Raw genomic sequence first — 15,731 nt, 5'->3', positions numbered from 1 at the left:
TCCCAGCCTAACCTCAAAGGGGTTATCATGAAGATAAAGTGGCAATGTGATAATCCACTATGGGTCCCAATTAAGGAGAAAAGCAGGAGAGAAATAAAAAAAATAAGGAAAACCCGCTTGAAAATAATTTACATCCCATGTGGGGACCTGGTTTCTCAGCAGTAAAGCCAACTGATATCAGTTGATCGATCTTGGAAGTGAATGCACTTTGGAGTTGCATCGTAAGTATTTCTAAACCCAAATATGGTGAGAATTGATAGTAATGTTTTATACATAACAATAAATGATTGCAATTTTTATGAACAGGCTGAGATTTGACGAAAAGATTGACTAAAAACAAGAAAGTTGCAAATCATCCTTCAGTTTACATTTCAACTACATGTGTTAAAGATCCATATATTAATATCCATTAAAACTACTGACTTGAATTTAATCTGGTTTGCCCCCTTCATTCAGAACTTTCCCAGAACCACTTCCTGATTCTAGCAAGCCAATACAGTTTCTCTCAGAGCCTGCCAACCTGAACAACTAACCTATAATGATAATTTACTAATACAAGAGGAAAGTTACTAGCAGCAACAAACATTTATCCAATTAATACAGATTAAAAATTTAAAACACAACGAATTACCCAATCTAAAATTTATACCTACACATGTTTATTTAAATACAACATGCAAGACTTACTAAAAGACAACATTCTAAAACATTTTGTATTTTACAAAACTGCACTATTCTTTTTAAAAATGTTTTTTAAAAAACATTGGGGAATAATTTACCTTTTTAAAAAAAAGGCTGGTAGATGATGGCAACAATTGTGTTTATATTCAACAGTAAATTTCCATCAGCTAGACCTACTAACTGCTGGAGGTATTCTTCCCTTACCTGGAAACAGAAGAGTTAAGGCTAATAATTCTTTTAAAGAAAGAACTCTACAGACTTACACTACAAGTGACAACATTTTAAATATGAGGTTCAAAAAAGAAAAAAAAATACTGAATATTACTTTATGCTTTGTGTGAAGATTCAAAGGAAAGAATCATATAATTTAATTATCTCTTGAACATATCTGGACTAGATATGGGTATCTTCTCCATATCATGAAAAGAGAACATAGGACCAAAGGAACATTTTCCTTATGAAGAATCTATCTAAGCATGCTTGCATTTATTGACTTCGACCCTCTTTATGGAACCTCTACAGTCTTTCAATAACTGGATGAAAACTATCTTTTGTCATATACCAATCCTTATATTTTAACATGGTATACAATGACCACTAATTTATTTGCTAGCCATCTCGATTATTTCCCCCCTACATAACTGCAAGTATTATATACTGCATGGACTCTAGATATACTTTATCCTTCTTTCCAGGCATGTCAAAGAACTGGGGGGAAATCTGATATTGGTTGTTTGTTTGTGGTTGTTTGTCTATATTTACAACAATGTAATCTAATCCCTTGTTATTTTCATTAGGTATGCTAGCCCAAATTCCCGCAAGTATCATATTTGATAGAAAAATAATCCAAGGAACCCTTTAAAAATGGCAAATCAGAATTACCTTTATTTTAACGTTGGAAAGAAAAATAACAGAGTTCCAAAGAAACATAGCGTATCTGGACTGTATAAGGAATCCGGGTAACAAATGCCTAGCTTAATATTAATTAATTAATATTAAGATTGCCTAGCTGGGGCTGCTGTTGGTCAGTCACAGCATTTAGCAGTGATAAACATCACTGTACTGTTTGTACTTCCAAAAAGAAAAGAAAAAGATTAATGGTCTGCAGCCACCACTATCATTAGTACCATTATTAGAGTAATAAGTTGATGTTGTCAAGTAATTTGTTTAGCTATGACATCGCAACATTAAAAAAAAGAATATCCATACGTTGCACATTTAGTACAATAGATCCTAAAGCTATCTTTTTTTTTCATAAGTCATTGCTAACTTTACAGGTGTTGTGTCATATCCTAGAAGGCAGCCAAAATGACTGTTTCCGTATTGCTCCCTGAAGTACTTTGTTAATGAAAAGACCTTGTAAGCATGAAGGATAGAATGAATTAAACCTTTTAAAGGGGAGAAAAAGGGAAGACGCATGTTCTGGAGAGATCCTAGTCACTGTTACAGCAGCAATGATAACAACTCTGCCACACCAAACAAAAATTCAAAATATCGCCAGATGAAGGACATTCTCAGAGGCAAAAGATGGAACAGCTTTCCTATGACACTAATTTTATGGTCCGTTTTGCTTTGATTGAATGCACCTGGAGCAGGAGAGAACCACCATTTTTGCTCTAGGAGTATACATTACACTGTGCATACAGAGAAAGAGAGAGAGAGAGAGAAGGGGGAATAACAGAAATGTAAACGCACAAATGCCCAGCACATCTGGTGTATTAACTTGTTCAAGTACAGTAAAGAATCCTGAGATGGTTATTACATAAACAGCCTTTGCTTGGCGAGGGTCACACTACTGATGGTCACAGGGAGCTGTCAGAAGAGACACACTGAAGGAAGCATATAAAGCTTGATTGTCCGGATGGAGAAAGACATAGGGCACAATTGGTGCCAAGGCTGAAGACGTGGTGTTACGGAAAGCCTGGAGGGGTTTTCCAAAGGGTGGATGAGAAGGAAGGAAGATGACGATCACAAGTCACAGAAAAATGAATGAGCCTGTTTGCAAGAAAAGGGTGTAATGGGGAAAGGGAAATGGGGTTCCCCCACACTCAGACCCCGGGGATTCTCCACCCTTAACAGATGCAAATTCTTAAAGGAACAGAGCACTCAAAATGCCTATATTATGTTATCTCTTTTCTGATCCTGAAATGACAAACTGAAGCTCATGGGTGGTGGTTATCGCTGTCTTCAAAACATGTATTTGACCATTCGTTCACAGGAAACAGTTTCAATGGATGTCTTCATTAAACCTTACATGGAAATTGACCGATGTTTCTCAATTTGTCCTGTGGTGATAATTCTCCAAGCTCCTTCCTCGCAACTACAACTTCTCCGTTTAAATTATCGACACCAGCAAGGATTATTTGGTTTGCTTGAGGCACAAATTATCTTTCACACTCCATAAATTTATTTTCACTGCTCTTCGGTGGCTTTCAACAACCACTGAGTACTGCAAATAAGACCGGAGTCCCTAGGAACTGCATTGACAACATACTGAGGTTTCTGAGATTTCTGGCCATATTGAAAGGGGGAAGAAATTGTGAATGACAAAGAGCATGTTGAGGGATTCACCGAATATTCTTACAGCATATTTTTTTTTTCTGGGACTGTTCTTGTCTATTAGCATCTACAACCCTCTGCTCTAGAGAGCAAGACCAAAGGATCTAAATCTCGGGCGCTTTAGTTTCAGAGACTTGGACGGAAGAGAGGGGAGAATCTAGTTATCATATCTGAAGGGCAACAGATTGTGTTGTACTCACAGACCATTTACAACCCACACGGTTCAAACCAAGTATTTGTAGGAACACTAGCTATCAGTGCCACCCTAAGCAGAATTACACCCACCTAAATCCATTGACTTCAGTGGACTGAGAAGGGTGTAACTCTGTTTAGAACTGCACTGCAAGACACTGTAGTGGGAATGAAAATAAAGTTGCAAGAATGGTGCCACATATAGTTACATCACCCAGAACCAATTAATCTGAAATAACCTGTCTGCTAACAAATCAGGAAATTAGAAAGGAATTTCTGTGTTAACCATAAATATCTGCTGGAATCAAGGGGAAGGATTTTGCTCATGTCCCCAGTCACCCATTAACACCTGCAGTTGCAAGTGTAGTTGCCTGTGTGTGTATGTATGTGTGTGTGTGTGTGTGGGGGGGGGGGGTGGATGAAGGGATAACTGTTTGTTCTGTTATCTTGGCCAAGTGCACAGAAAGTGTGGGTCAAGTTCTTTAATGCCTGTCCATGTCACCAGCAGAGTGAGTGGTCTTCGGCAAAACTGTCTCCATTCTTTGAAATGGGCATAAGAAAACCAGACTTACAGGGAGATTTTGCAAACTGACCCTTCTTGCTCAGGTTCATATAATGTGAATATTCCCCCAACCCATCATATAAAAGTCTACTTTGTCCACAAAACAGGGTAGTTAAACAGCGGGGATTCTAGCAAGTCAGTGCAAATGTATAGGGGAAAAAAAGAAAAGAACAGACCACACTGAAGAAAAGACCATGGATTCTTCTAGTTCTGCTTGCAACAATGGGCATTCAGGTGCCACAGCGAATCTATGAAGCTGGGCCCCTCAGCAACAGCTTTTCACCTCCCATTGGATCCCCCAGTATCTTTTAAACCCAGTGGTCATCACATGCGGTGGCAGTGAGTTCCCCAAGTCATCTAGTCACTGCATGAGTAGACTCGCCTTAGTGATTTGGGGGGAGTGGGTATTTCAGTCGCTGGCCGTCCCAGTTCTCTACCTGCAAAACGGGCGTCCTGGTGACCTGCCAGTCACAGCGAGGACGGGAGCTCTCCTATTGCAAGCGCTACGGTGGTTTTGGATTATTCTTACAGGCCAAGTTTGGTGGCTCTGGCTTATCCCTCGGGCCACCCCCCTTTCCCCCCCAGGCAGACACACCGAGCCCAGACACACGCGCACGCCCAAGCACACCCAGGCACACACACCTTGGCGCCGCAACCTCCTCTTCTTGAGGCCAAAGATGCGGACCTTGGAGAAGATATCCACGAGGTTGCCATTGCAAAGCCCGCGGTTCTTGCTGGGGCTGTTGCGCCTCCTGCTGGCCGAGGGCCGGTCCCAGTGCTGCTCGCGCGCCTGCCGCTTCTGCCGGATCAAGCCGCTGGCGATGGCCGCAGCCATGGCCGGCTCGGTCGTGCGCTCCGGCCAAGCGCGAGCGGAGAGGCGGGCGCGGGGCGAAGCTCAGCCGAGGCGGCCCCCCATGGCCCAAGTCTTCGCCGCCGGCCGCTCACCACATGGAGCTCCCCGGGCGCCGCGCCGCCCCGCGCGCTCAGCACCAGCCGCGGCGGCAACAAGCAGCGTCCAGCGGCGGCTTCTCTTCGCGCTGCCTCCTCCGCGCCCCCCGGCCCCTACCCCTACCCCCTCCCCGGCTCATGCCATGGCCGCCGCCGCCTGGGTCGCTCCGGCCGCCGCGTCCTCCTCGCCAGGGCTGCCGCCAAGCGGCTCGGAAAGCCGCATCTGGAGAGCGCGCGCTTCGGCTCCGGGGAGGGAGCCTTAATCCCGGCCCTTCGGTCCCACCCTTGCCGACACCCCCACCCGCGCGCTCCTCTCGCTCGCTCGCTCTCTCTCTCTCTCACACACACACACACACACGCACAGCCTTCCCCGAGACAAGCGAGGGAGGGGATTCGTCCTTGGGGTGGGGCTGGGGAGGGGGAGAAGGGAGAGGCGCGAGCGGCGCCAGCCTCGTCCCACCCAGGGAAAGGGGAGGGAAGGAGGCGAGGCCAAGAGAGGGGCTGCGCGGGGCGGGGGGGGGGGGAAGAGAGAGAAAAGCGCGCCGCAATTTGCTGGAGGGAATTGCCTCCTGTCGCGCGGAGAGGGGGAGAGGGAGCTGCCGCCCCTCGGCTGCCGGCGGGGCTTTTGTGCGCGCGGCGTGCGCGTGGGGGCGCGTGTTCTTGTGGGGGAGGGGGGAGAGAGAGAGGAGGAGCGCGCGAGGGAGACGCACAACCTGTACAACGCGCAGGAGAGCGCGCGGAGGGCACGCGGGCTGCGAGGGTGGAGGAGACGCTGGGGCAGAAAGTGAGAGACAGGGCGTGCGGCAGAGAGAGAGAGAGAAGTTGCCAGCTGAGGGTGTGTGTGTGTGTGTGTGCCCTAAAAAGTCTCAGCCTCTCAGGTGGCGGAGTGCAGTCGGGCTGCCTTTTCCCGCCTACCACAAGCCCCGGGGCTGAAGGGCGAGCCGCAGACTGGTGGTTTTGTTTGGGTTCTCCCCTCCTCCCTGCGTGTCTCTCGCATTCCCGCCACTAGCTTCCCTTTCCTCGCGGCGGCGGCAGAACCGGGTTCGCCTTCCGGGCGGGGCAGAGCGAAGAGCCTCGACGCGAGGAGGGGACAGACTTTCTTTTGCCGCTGTCCTCCGCCCTGCGGGTCGCTTCCTTCGCGGCCAGGGCGGGGTGCGCGGGTCGGGAGCTTGGGACTCTGGGACCGCTCCTGCCCAGCCTCACCTGCCTCGCGAGGCTGGGCTGAAGAGGCAAGGGAGGAGAGCCGCGGGGTGGCTGAGGAGAGACGGACGAAGACGCGCGAGGGGTTTCCAGGGCAGCCGAGGCACCCCAGCAGCCACGCCGGGGCCAACAGAAGACGCGGCTCCTTGGGCGCTTGGAGGAGCACCAAAAAGGCGCGAGGGAGCCCTCGCGACTCGCCGGGGGGCAGCGGCAGCTCCACTGGGGGCAGAGGGGGGGGGGCGCCGCTCCATCTCCGGCCAGCAGCCTCGCCCTCGCCCCACCCCCCGCCCTCCTCCTGAATTGGACGCGCCGCTCGTGGAGGTGAATGGGAGAATGCCCGGCCGAGGACGACGAGCCGGGAAGCAAGGCGGGGAGGGAGCGAGCGAGCGAGCGAGCGGGAGACGCCTTCGCGGCCGGGGCTTTCCTGTCTTCACCGCCCCGGGGGTTGCGGTGGCTTCTTGGGGCTGCCCGGAAGGCCGCCCAGAGACACCTTGGCGCGCCATCTCGCCCGCGTCTCCTTGGAACGCGAAACGAGGCGGGGAGGAGGGTGGCAAGACCACGTCTATGCCAGGGCGGGGGGGGGGGGACAGGAAGAACGCTTCCTTAGGAGACTTTTTAAAAAGAAAAAAAAAGGGGGGGGGAGATGTGTGTTGTAAAAATTATCACCAGACGAGTAGGTGTGGATGGAGTTGGAATCAAACAAAACCGTGAGCTGACACTCGATTTGAGACACAACAGGCTCAGGTACAGACACAACAAAGCCTCAGGCTCTCAAGGAGATAAATTCTATCTATCAGAGTGAGAGAGGGGGGGTGTTTTTTTGGGGGGGGGAGGGAGAAAATAGAACTGGGTCCATGCTGTGTAAAACCCAAGGTAGAGTAAGGAGCCTTCACAGCATTGTAGATTCAACCATAGGTATGAAGGAAGAGTTGAGTCATTGGCCTTTGGAGTGATGGTGGCATGAATAGGTTTCACATTGGAGCTTGGCACTAGCTAGTGATTCTTGAGCTTTGTGGGGAGATTGCGAGTAGTATGTGATTAATTTGTCTGCCAAACTTTCTAGTGGTTATTATGATTAGGGCACACTTTAGTAGTTAACTTTGCCTGTTTACCACAAGAAATGAAGGAGGAGAGTGAGAGAGATGGCGGTTTATGTAGGATAAAAGCTATTACACATTTGCCACAGAATATGTGCAGTATAGCTCTTTTTTTGCCACCTGAACATACACCATAGATGTGGGAAGCAAATCCCTTATTTGAACTTCCTATCTGGGCTACCTCTAGATTTCCCAATCAGCCAGGAAAACTCGCTCTGCCATAATTTTAGAAAAAAAACAAACCCCAAACTCCTTTAAGCCTCATGCGCAAAAATGTCCACTGAAATATTCACAGAGCTAAAGCTTAACGTGTCCAGATTGTGAGGGTTTATACATAACCCCAAAGCGATGTTGTGTGGTTTTTTTTCCAACTAAAGTCAAATGCAGTAATGACACAGGAGAGTGTATATTGGAATACATATTTGGTAAAACAGCACTTAACATTGCTACCTGTAGTAAAAGCCTGCCCACTGGAATTTTATGAATATGAACTTCAACACGTTCCATTGTGTAGCTGGCTTTTTTGTGGTTCTAAAAATAGCAGTCGGTATCTGCCCAAGTTCTTTAATTCATGAAGGATAACATGTACATGGGAGACGTTTCAGATTCCATTCCATTCTCTATTTTGTTTCTCTTAAAAACAGAATGAGATGGGAAACACATTTTCTGCTAGAACTGACTGATACATTGATTATGGGGTTTTGAAGTAGTCAAATAAAATAAATAAATCGAGGGGCATGTGTTTATTCTGGGTATTCTCACAGAACCAGGAATTCTTCGCATTTGCTACAATTCACAGTATGATTTACTGGTGTTAGTTGTTTAATCTGCATTTTACTAATGCAGAGAACCTCTTCAGCCCATACCACAATGTATTCCTTATCAAGGCTTAATGTGTTCTGCATGGATGTGACTTTTTAAGAAACAAGTCCTCTTTTGTAGGCAAGCTCCTCTTAAACTGTTCTGCAAAACCTATTTTCTGTCCAGGACCATGGACAGTGCAACTCAACGCTCTGAACAGCTACTTGCAGCAGGAGACACCAAAAATGAAATAAACAACTCTGCAAAGGAACAATTCTGGTTTCTTCAAGTTAGCAAAGAGAACTGTACTCTAAATATGCCAATTCAAAGAAAATAAAGATATTGTCAATGGTCTTATGCTTAAAGTGTCTCACTTAAAAGAAATAGGAGAACTCCCATGTCAAACAAGCACTTTCTGTAGACCTTTGGATAATTTGTCATCAGTAGTTCATCAAAATAAATAACTTAAATGACTTATATTTATGAATAACCTAAATAACTGAGTTGTGGTGAGATTAACTATTGAAAAGTACTTTGTCCATTAAAAAAGCTTTACGATCATACACAGGGTTCTAACAGGCATGACAAAGCCAAAGTCATAGTGCAGTCCTAAACAGAGTTACACTTTCTCCGTTGACATCAGTCCCTGTATTTAGGATTACACTGTTAATCACATACTTAGATCCCATTGATTTTAAAGGGTGAGGATTTTCTTTTTTCTAGGCTATGCCCCATTATTTCATAGATATATTTGCAAACCAGGACATTTATACCATTTGTTTACCAATATTAGGGGGGGAAACCTGAATCTTTTCATAACAGTATTTATCTACCAGTGTCAGCTTTATTAAAGAAATCTGGCATACAAAACAGAAAAGAAGAGCAAATCCCAAGGGTTCCTAATGTTTTTAAAACCACCATTATGGTTAAATTCAGGCTGAGTTCACAGTGATATAAAATAACAGAAAACTCTAGAAAGTTACATGTTCTTTTCAGCACAGTGACCAGCAAATATTATTTGCAATACATATTGTTGTAGTCACCACTGACATGACTTTTCACCTTTATTCTAAACAGTATAATTCATAGTCTCATCCCAATACTTCAGATTGTGTTTAATTTACACACACACACGCACAAGCACACAGTTTCTGGTTTATACTTCCCATCAGGCTGGGATGCAGAGAATGGGGAGGGAGGATGTCATGGGGCAGAAGGGAAGGGAATGAAAGGCAACACCAGAGTATGGTCAAGAAGATGTGAGTTCCCCCCAACCCTAAAGAACAAAAACAAACTCTCCTTGCAATCTGGAAATGCAGGATAGTTGTTTACAGTGTTGGGTGCTGCAGGGAAACTCAAGAGAGCCATCTGCTGTCTTAAATCTGGGATGAAATATATACACTTCCAGCTAGAGCAAAGGTTTTGAAAGCAGATGGGTTTCCAATTGCCTATATGACAAATAGTCAGCTATGATTACAGATTTAGGCCAAGTGCAAACACCCTGCAATAAAAGGCTTGTCTCATTCTGATTTTAAACAATCTATATGTAATGGAAAACCTCCAGAGAGGAAAACACTTTCTCAGATTCTCTGCAATTTTTGTGTAACTTCTCACCAGTTCATCTTTTTAAAATGTACAGTTGTTGCAACAATCAGAAAGTCTCACTGAATGATTATCAGCAATTTCTCGTGGTTTCTGCAAAATTCTGTAAAAACAATAAAACTACTATTTGAGACAGCTGATATAATCAGCAAAGAAACGGATATTAGTTGACATTGGTATTAATATTTACATTCTCTGACAACATCACTCCAGGATCTAAAAATTCTGATGGGACTACCCCCAGGAAAGATGCAAAAATGAACAGACTCCAAGCATGACTTGAGGGTACCTAGTGTTAGGTAGATACACTTTTCGGGGACTTTTGGAATATGTCTTTATGCGTTGGATTGCCAGTTTTTAATTGCCAGTTCAACAATTGAATTTGTGGATGTTTGGCTTTTGGAACAATTGTATGAGGGTTTGTACTAGCAGGGTTTGTACATTGCCCTTTTAAGAAGAGTTGCCCCCTTCTAAACCCATTATCAAATGGATATGCATTATTACACAAGTAAATATAGACACAGGACTGACACAGCACTGTGACTTGCAGGAGTATTCCCATTACCTGAAAGTGTGTAGGAGTAGCTCTTCTTAGTACAAAGTATCTGAATTAGCAATTCTAACTTTTGAAGAGATTATTCACCATCAATTAAAATGTGTTTTGAGGCGATCTGCGAACTAAAGCATCTATTACGCTGAATCATGCCCAGTAAGTAAACGGTAATAATTAATTGTGCTCATTACTCAAAATGTTAATTAGTAACATTTCACATTAATTATTACACTAGCAACCTACTGCCAAAGATTTGGATGTGGCTGTAGATGAATATTCAGTTGCATGCACATGTACCTTCTCTTCCTTGGCATTTCTGCTCAGTTTCTAACTTGGCCTTTGTATCTGTACTTCACTAGTTATCTGCCTGGGCCTCTTCCCACCCAATTCTCACCTATCCTGAGATGCCTCTGAATCATATTTCCTTACTAGCCCTCTTTCTCTCAGTCTTTAACTCTTCATTCCCTCAGGATCCAACTTATCTTCTTGCCCATTTAGTACTTGTTTTTCAGAAGTTCTGGCATCATTTGCTCCCTTTGATAAAGCATGTGTCTGTCAAAAGCTCATGATATCTAATGCTCATTTTCAAATAAATTCTCTGCAGATAAATAAATACTAAGGTAAAACTAGATTAGGGGTCCCCCAACTTGATGCCTGCTGATATCTTCCTGGTGCAGCCAAGTGTTTTTAGAAAGTGGGCAAGGCTAGGTGGAGTTTTTTCGCAGTAGGACTTCTGATTGTCCACGTAGATTAAAAGTTATCTTCTGGCTGAAATCTTGACAAGTTACTATTGAAGTTATATATAACCCTATTTGTGATTTTTTTGGGTTGGCCCCACCTTCTGAGGGAGCCATTTTGTGATTGGCTTTGTCTCTTGTGGTATCTGTTTTGTAACTGTGCCCACTGCCCTTTGTCAGAATTCCAGTGGTGCCCACAGGGACAAAAATGCTGGGGACCCCTGAGATAGACCATAATTCTTTCATCTGTCACCCCATTTGCAGTGTGGAGGATTTTGTGTGTGCAGAGGAACATTCAGTGTTATGTGTGCCATCAAAGAAGGTACAACCCAGGCATGGAGTTACCACATCAGCAAAAAAAACTAGGCACCCATCTCTCCCCCCAACCCTGTCAGGATCAGCTTCTGCTCTCTGCCATGTTTGATTTCATCGAACCTGAGAGACTCCATCTTTGTGTGCTGTGCTCTTGCTGTCTTTCCCATGTAACCAGAATGCTTATGGCTGTGTAGTATCTCTTTGATCCCCCTCTCCTTTGATCTCTCCGCTTTCACACTGCATGTTCTCCCTGCTGTGATACATTGTTGCCAGTGTCCCTGTAAACATCTTATCTGAAGCCTGGGGCGCCGGCCTGACCAAGGCCGTCCTAACTCTGGCACTTTGGCAGGAAGCCTGGGATGGCACCTGGGTGAGGAGTGACCCCTCCCCTTGGGAACAGGTGTTGTTTCGGCGGGAGAATTGTATTGATAACTACTTGCATCCCCAATATCGAACAGTCTTGACTCCAGATGTTAAAGTGTTCAGATCTACTTCCAATTAAAGCTTTTTCTATAGAAGCCTGATTGTGAGTTTTGTCTGCTCTTGACACCCCCCCCCCCCAGCCATTCCTTCTTGTTCCTATTTCCTGGGTTCCTTCTCTATAAATTCCTACAATTCTCCTCTCCCTCTACATATAGCTCAATCCCCCCAACTCTTTCTACCCTGTCACTGCCAAAATAATAATGTCTGATTTATAGATCAGATTTCTGATTTATTACAGAGGTATTAATTCCTTCTGCTAACAAATTCCCTGTCTAAATTCAATCTCACTACAAATTGTTTCCTGCTCCTCCCACTATCCAAAAAGGGTCACTTTCCAAAGGCAAGGGGAAATGATTTACAGCCCTCAAGGAATGCTCAAGTTTTTAAGAAGTATCTTATTGCACATTAATTGTCCATAAATAGGCCAATCCTTTGTTCTGGAGACCATACTAATCACACTATCTCCTGTGGTTCAGAAAATCATGACCAGAAGCCATCCTAAGCAGAGTTACCTCCTGCTAAACTCACTGATGTCGATGAACTTAGAAGGATATAACTCTGTACAGGATGGCACTGTTGAAGTTATTGATTAACCTGCCTGTAGAATTTTAAGAATGTGGCCATTGTGTACTCTTGATAAAGTATTATACTGAGTCAGGAGAACCTGTTATCAATCATTTTAGAACATTTATGTTTCACAGAAATAAACCAGTCTGCAACTGTAAAACTGCTCCCCTCCACAATCCCTCAGCGCATGCATCTGAGCACTATGTGGGTCAGAACAATAACCTGAATTGTGCAATAATGCTTGAATGCACTTGAAATTACTTCTAGCTGCTGGTATGTACAGCTGTAAACCTGGGGGGATGCCTCCTGCTAAGTTATTGTTAAACTATCAAAAGTTGTCATCTTAGATTGATCAGTGTAATTATGTATTTTGCTAAGGGCTAAATATATTGAAGATAAAAAAAATATTTTCTGTTTACTCTGACATTACCAGCGCAAGTGCACAAAAGAGACTTCAGGAAAGGGACGCAACGTCAATCTCAAATCCTAATTTATGGACATGAAAATTACTAAGTATTTTTAGAAGTATAAAGAAATAATGGTAATCAACAATAAGATCGGCATAAGGAAGTCAATAAATGTAGACTACGGAGCATCACTTTATGTGAGAGAGATACCTAAAGAAGCAGAGCCAGATAAAGAGCCCAAAATATGTTGAGTATAATGAGCATTTTCTCCAGTGATAGAAATTTGAAAATCCAGGTAGGCAGATGAGATAGCTAGATCCATAGATTAAATCTGGTTTATAAAATGGTGTATGTATCTCTACTTTTTGAACTACAAAAGAAACTACATTGCTTATCTTAAAAAAAAACAACACTACCAACAGTATACCAAAAATATAACCTGTCTTTAGTCAGTATGTGGTCTTTTAAACAGGGCACATCTTCTGAAACTTTTTGGGAGTCTGAAATCTATCCAATTCTTTTCCCCTTAATGAGGACCCAAAACAGTTTATCACATTCTCCTCCCTTCCATTTTATCCTCACAACAACAACCCTGTGAGGTAGGATAGGCTGAGAGAGTGTGACTAGTCCAAAGTCACTCAACATCCTTCCAAGGCTCTAGCGGGCCTCCCAAAGTGGTCCAACCTGAGCTAGTCCAAAACTCTTAAACAATATTCCACAATGGCCCTCTTGAAGACAACATTGCAAGAAGGAGGTCTTGGAATCAGATCATGAGAATTTTTATGTTTCAAATTAATTGCTGCTTTCAGACAGCAGATAAGAAACAACCATGTCCCTTTCCACACTGACTAACTTTCACTATTGTTACAACAATTTTATGTTTATGTATATTTGCAATAATTCATTTGACTTGTTATGATTAATACGTCATGGACATTAATTTGTACATTTTGAATTTAGGACTCAACCACTGAAGCAAAGGTATTGAAAACGGAAATTATCTAGAATCTGCTATGGTTGATTCTTTATGGATATAAAAATGTATTAAAATTGAATATATATTGCTAGAACAAGAATTTTGCCTTGGATAGGTTCCTTGTTTTTCTGTTGGTATTCTATTGTGAGCCTTCCTTTTTTTGTGTTGTGCTCTTACTGGCAGGCAGGCAGGCAGGTCTGAGCAGACTGAATGGAAAAGGGAAAGAAGAGGTCCAGCACACTTGGGTGATCAAGGGAAATCATTTGCTTGTACTAGCTGGCTGGGAGGCAGGGCTGCATGGATTGGGAAGGGATAGAGACATAGGTGAAGGCTTTACTACCCTTGCTCCAACAGGTATTTGCCTGCTTTACAGATTGCAGAGAGATAGAGGTAGGTCTCCTTGTCCTTGAGAAAAATGCACATACACCTAACTAGAAGAGGTACAAGAGATCAGTGATGAGGGAGGGATAGATTTCTCAGTCTGCCAAATATTCTCTGGCTAAGGAGCTGAAACGTACAGTCTTCAGTTTAAATTCAGCCAAATCAGAAAGTTCTCCAAAGATGCCGCTCCCAGCCACTACACCATGCTGGCTCTCAAGAAGTAAACCAGCATAGCAAACAAACTGTGGTACTACAGCAGCCTTCTGTAACCTCATACAAGGTACGACATTGGCACAAAAGCAAATTTCAATATGGATAATGAAATGGCACAAGCACACGTCATCACTCTTTATCAACTTCTCAGGGGGGGGGAACATCTTCTGGAAGAATATAACAAAACAAATATTAACCTTGACAAAACCCCAACAAAGAAAGAAAACGGACAACCCAAAGCAAAGCTGCTTTCTAGCTGTGTAGCTGGCAGCTTACGTTGGAATGTCTAGGCCAGGGGTAGTCAAACTGCGGCCCTCCAGATGTCCATGGACTACAATTCTCAGAAGCCCCTGCCAGCAAATGCTGGCAGGGGCTTCTGGGAATTGTAGTCCATGGACATCTGGAGGGCCGCAGTTTGACTACCCCTGGTCTAGGCTGTAACTTAATATGGGCTGTTGAAGCCATCGAACACAGCTTGACCCCCAGCTTTCTGTAAAACACATGTATTGGGCATGTTCATTTGGGTACCAACTAATAAAACATTTAAATGGAACTTATTTTTTTGTTACTAGCATAATCTTGTTATTATTCCGTAACCTGGCTGCCTGCCTTAACATTCACAGAGATCAGAGGAATAAGGGAAGAGAGGAGAAAGAATGAGTCGGCGGCTAATGCAATTGACAGGTATGATTTCCAATCTGCAGAAGCGCACATCTTGCCACTGGAGAGGATTATATTGATAGATCTTCCTACACTTTTCACACGCTGGTGACTCACTGGCATTGAAACTTCATTGGTTTCTGTTTCCTCCAGTGACTGTGTTTGCTAGACACAGAAAAGCATTTTGCTTGCAGTATGGGGCTACTCGTGGTGCTATATGCTGCTGGGGAGTAGGAAATACAGAAAAAATGCTACACTGCTCCACCTTCAGGGGCAAGTCAGCATTTTTTTCAATATTGTGTTCTCTCTCTCTCTCTTTCTGATACCCCCCCCCCCAAGAAAAAGTACCTAGCCATCCTTATTGAGCAGCAGAGTAAGAGCAACTTGAAGAAGAAGAAGAAGAGGTTCTTATATGCTACTTTTCTCTACCTGAAGGAGTCTCAAAGCGGCTTACAGTCGCCTTCCCTTTCCTCTCCCCACAACAGACACCCTGTGAGAGAGGTGAGGCTGAGAGAGCCCTGATATTACTGCTTGGTCAGAACAGCTTTTGCAGTGCTGTAGCAAGCCCAAGGTCATCCAGCTGGCTGCATTTGGTTGCACTCACAATCACTACACCAAAATGGGACTGGAAGAAAAGGGCTAAGAAGTCCCTTTCCTTACCTCTGCATCCAACTTTCCCTCTCGGTAGCTGCATTCAGGAAAAACAAAACTAAATATTGGTTTGAAAGGTCTCAGGATTACACAAAGCATGTAGTTTTGCCCTTACCAACTGCCTTGCCTCCATTGGCCATGGGTGC

The 15,731-nt window shown here is 44.1% G+C and overlaps 1 protein-coding gene across 6 annotated transcripts in view; it reads right to left on the bottom strand.

The window, feature by feature from the left end:
• The window catches only part of FGF14 (fibroblast growth factor 14), a 391,136-nt gene that overhangs the window by 113,055 nt on the left and 262,350 nt on the right, over positions 1 to 15,731 (bottom strand). Inside the window, exon 1 of one of the 6 annotated variants that reach the window (XM_077343793.1) lies at positions 4,637 to 5,332. The exons of 3 other annotated variants lie outside the window; for them this stretch is intronic. In XM_077343793.1, the coding sequence (XP_077199908.1) occupies positions 4,637 to 4,829 (193 nt within the window). In that variant the 5' untranslated portion in view covers positions 4,830 to 5,332. Of the gene's footprint in view, positions 1 to 4,431; positions 4,451 to 4,636; positions 5,333 to 15,731 lie in introns of those variants that run through there. 2 more of the 6 variants (XM_077343796.1, XM_077343795.1) reach the window with 2 other exon arrangements.

The sequence above is a fragment of the Paroedura picta genome, chromosome 6, assembly GCF_049243985.1.
Source record: "Paroedura picta isolate Pp20150507F chromosome 6, Ppicta_v3.0, whole genome shotgun sequence".
NCBI classification, from domain to species: Eukaryota; Metazoa; Chordata; class Lepidosauria; order Squamata; family Gekkonidae; genus Paroedura; species Paroedura picta.
This window is presented reverse-complemented; position numbering and strand designations above follow the sequence as displayed.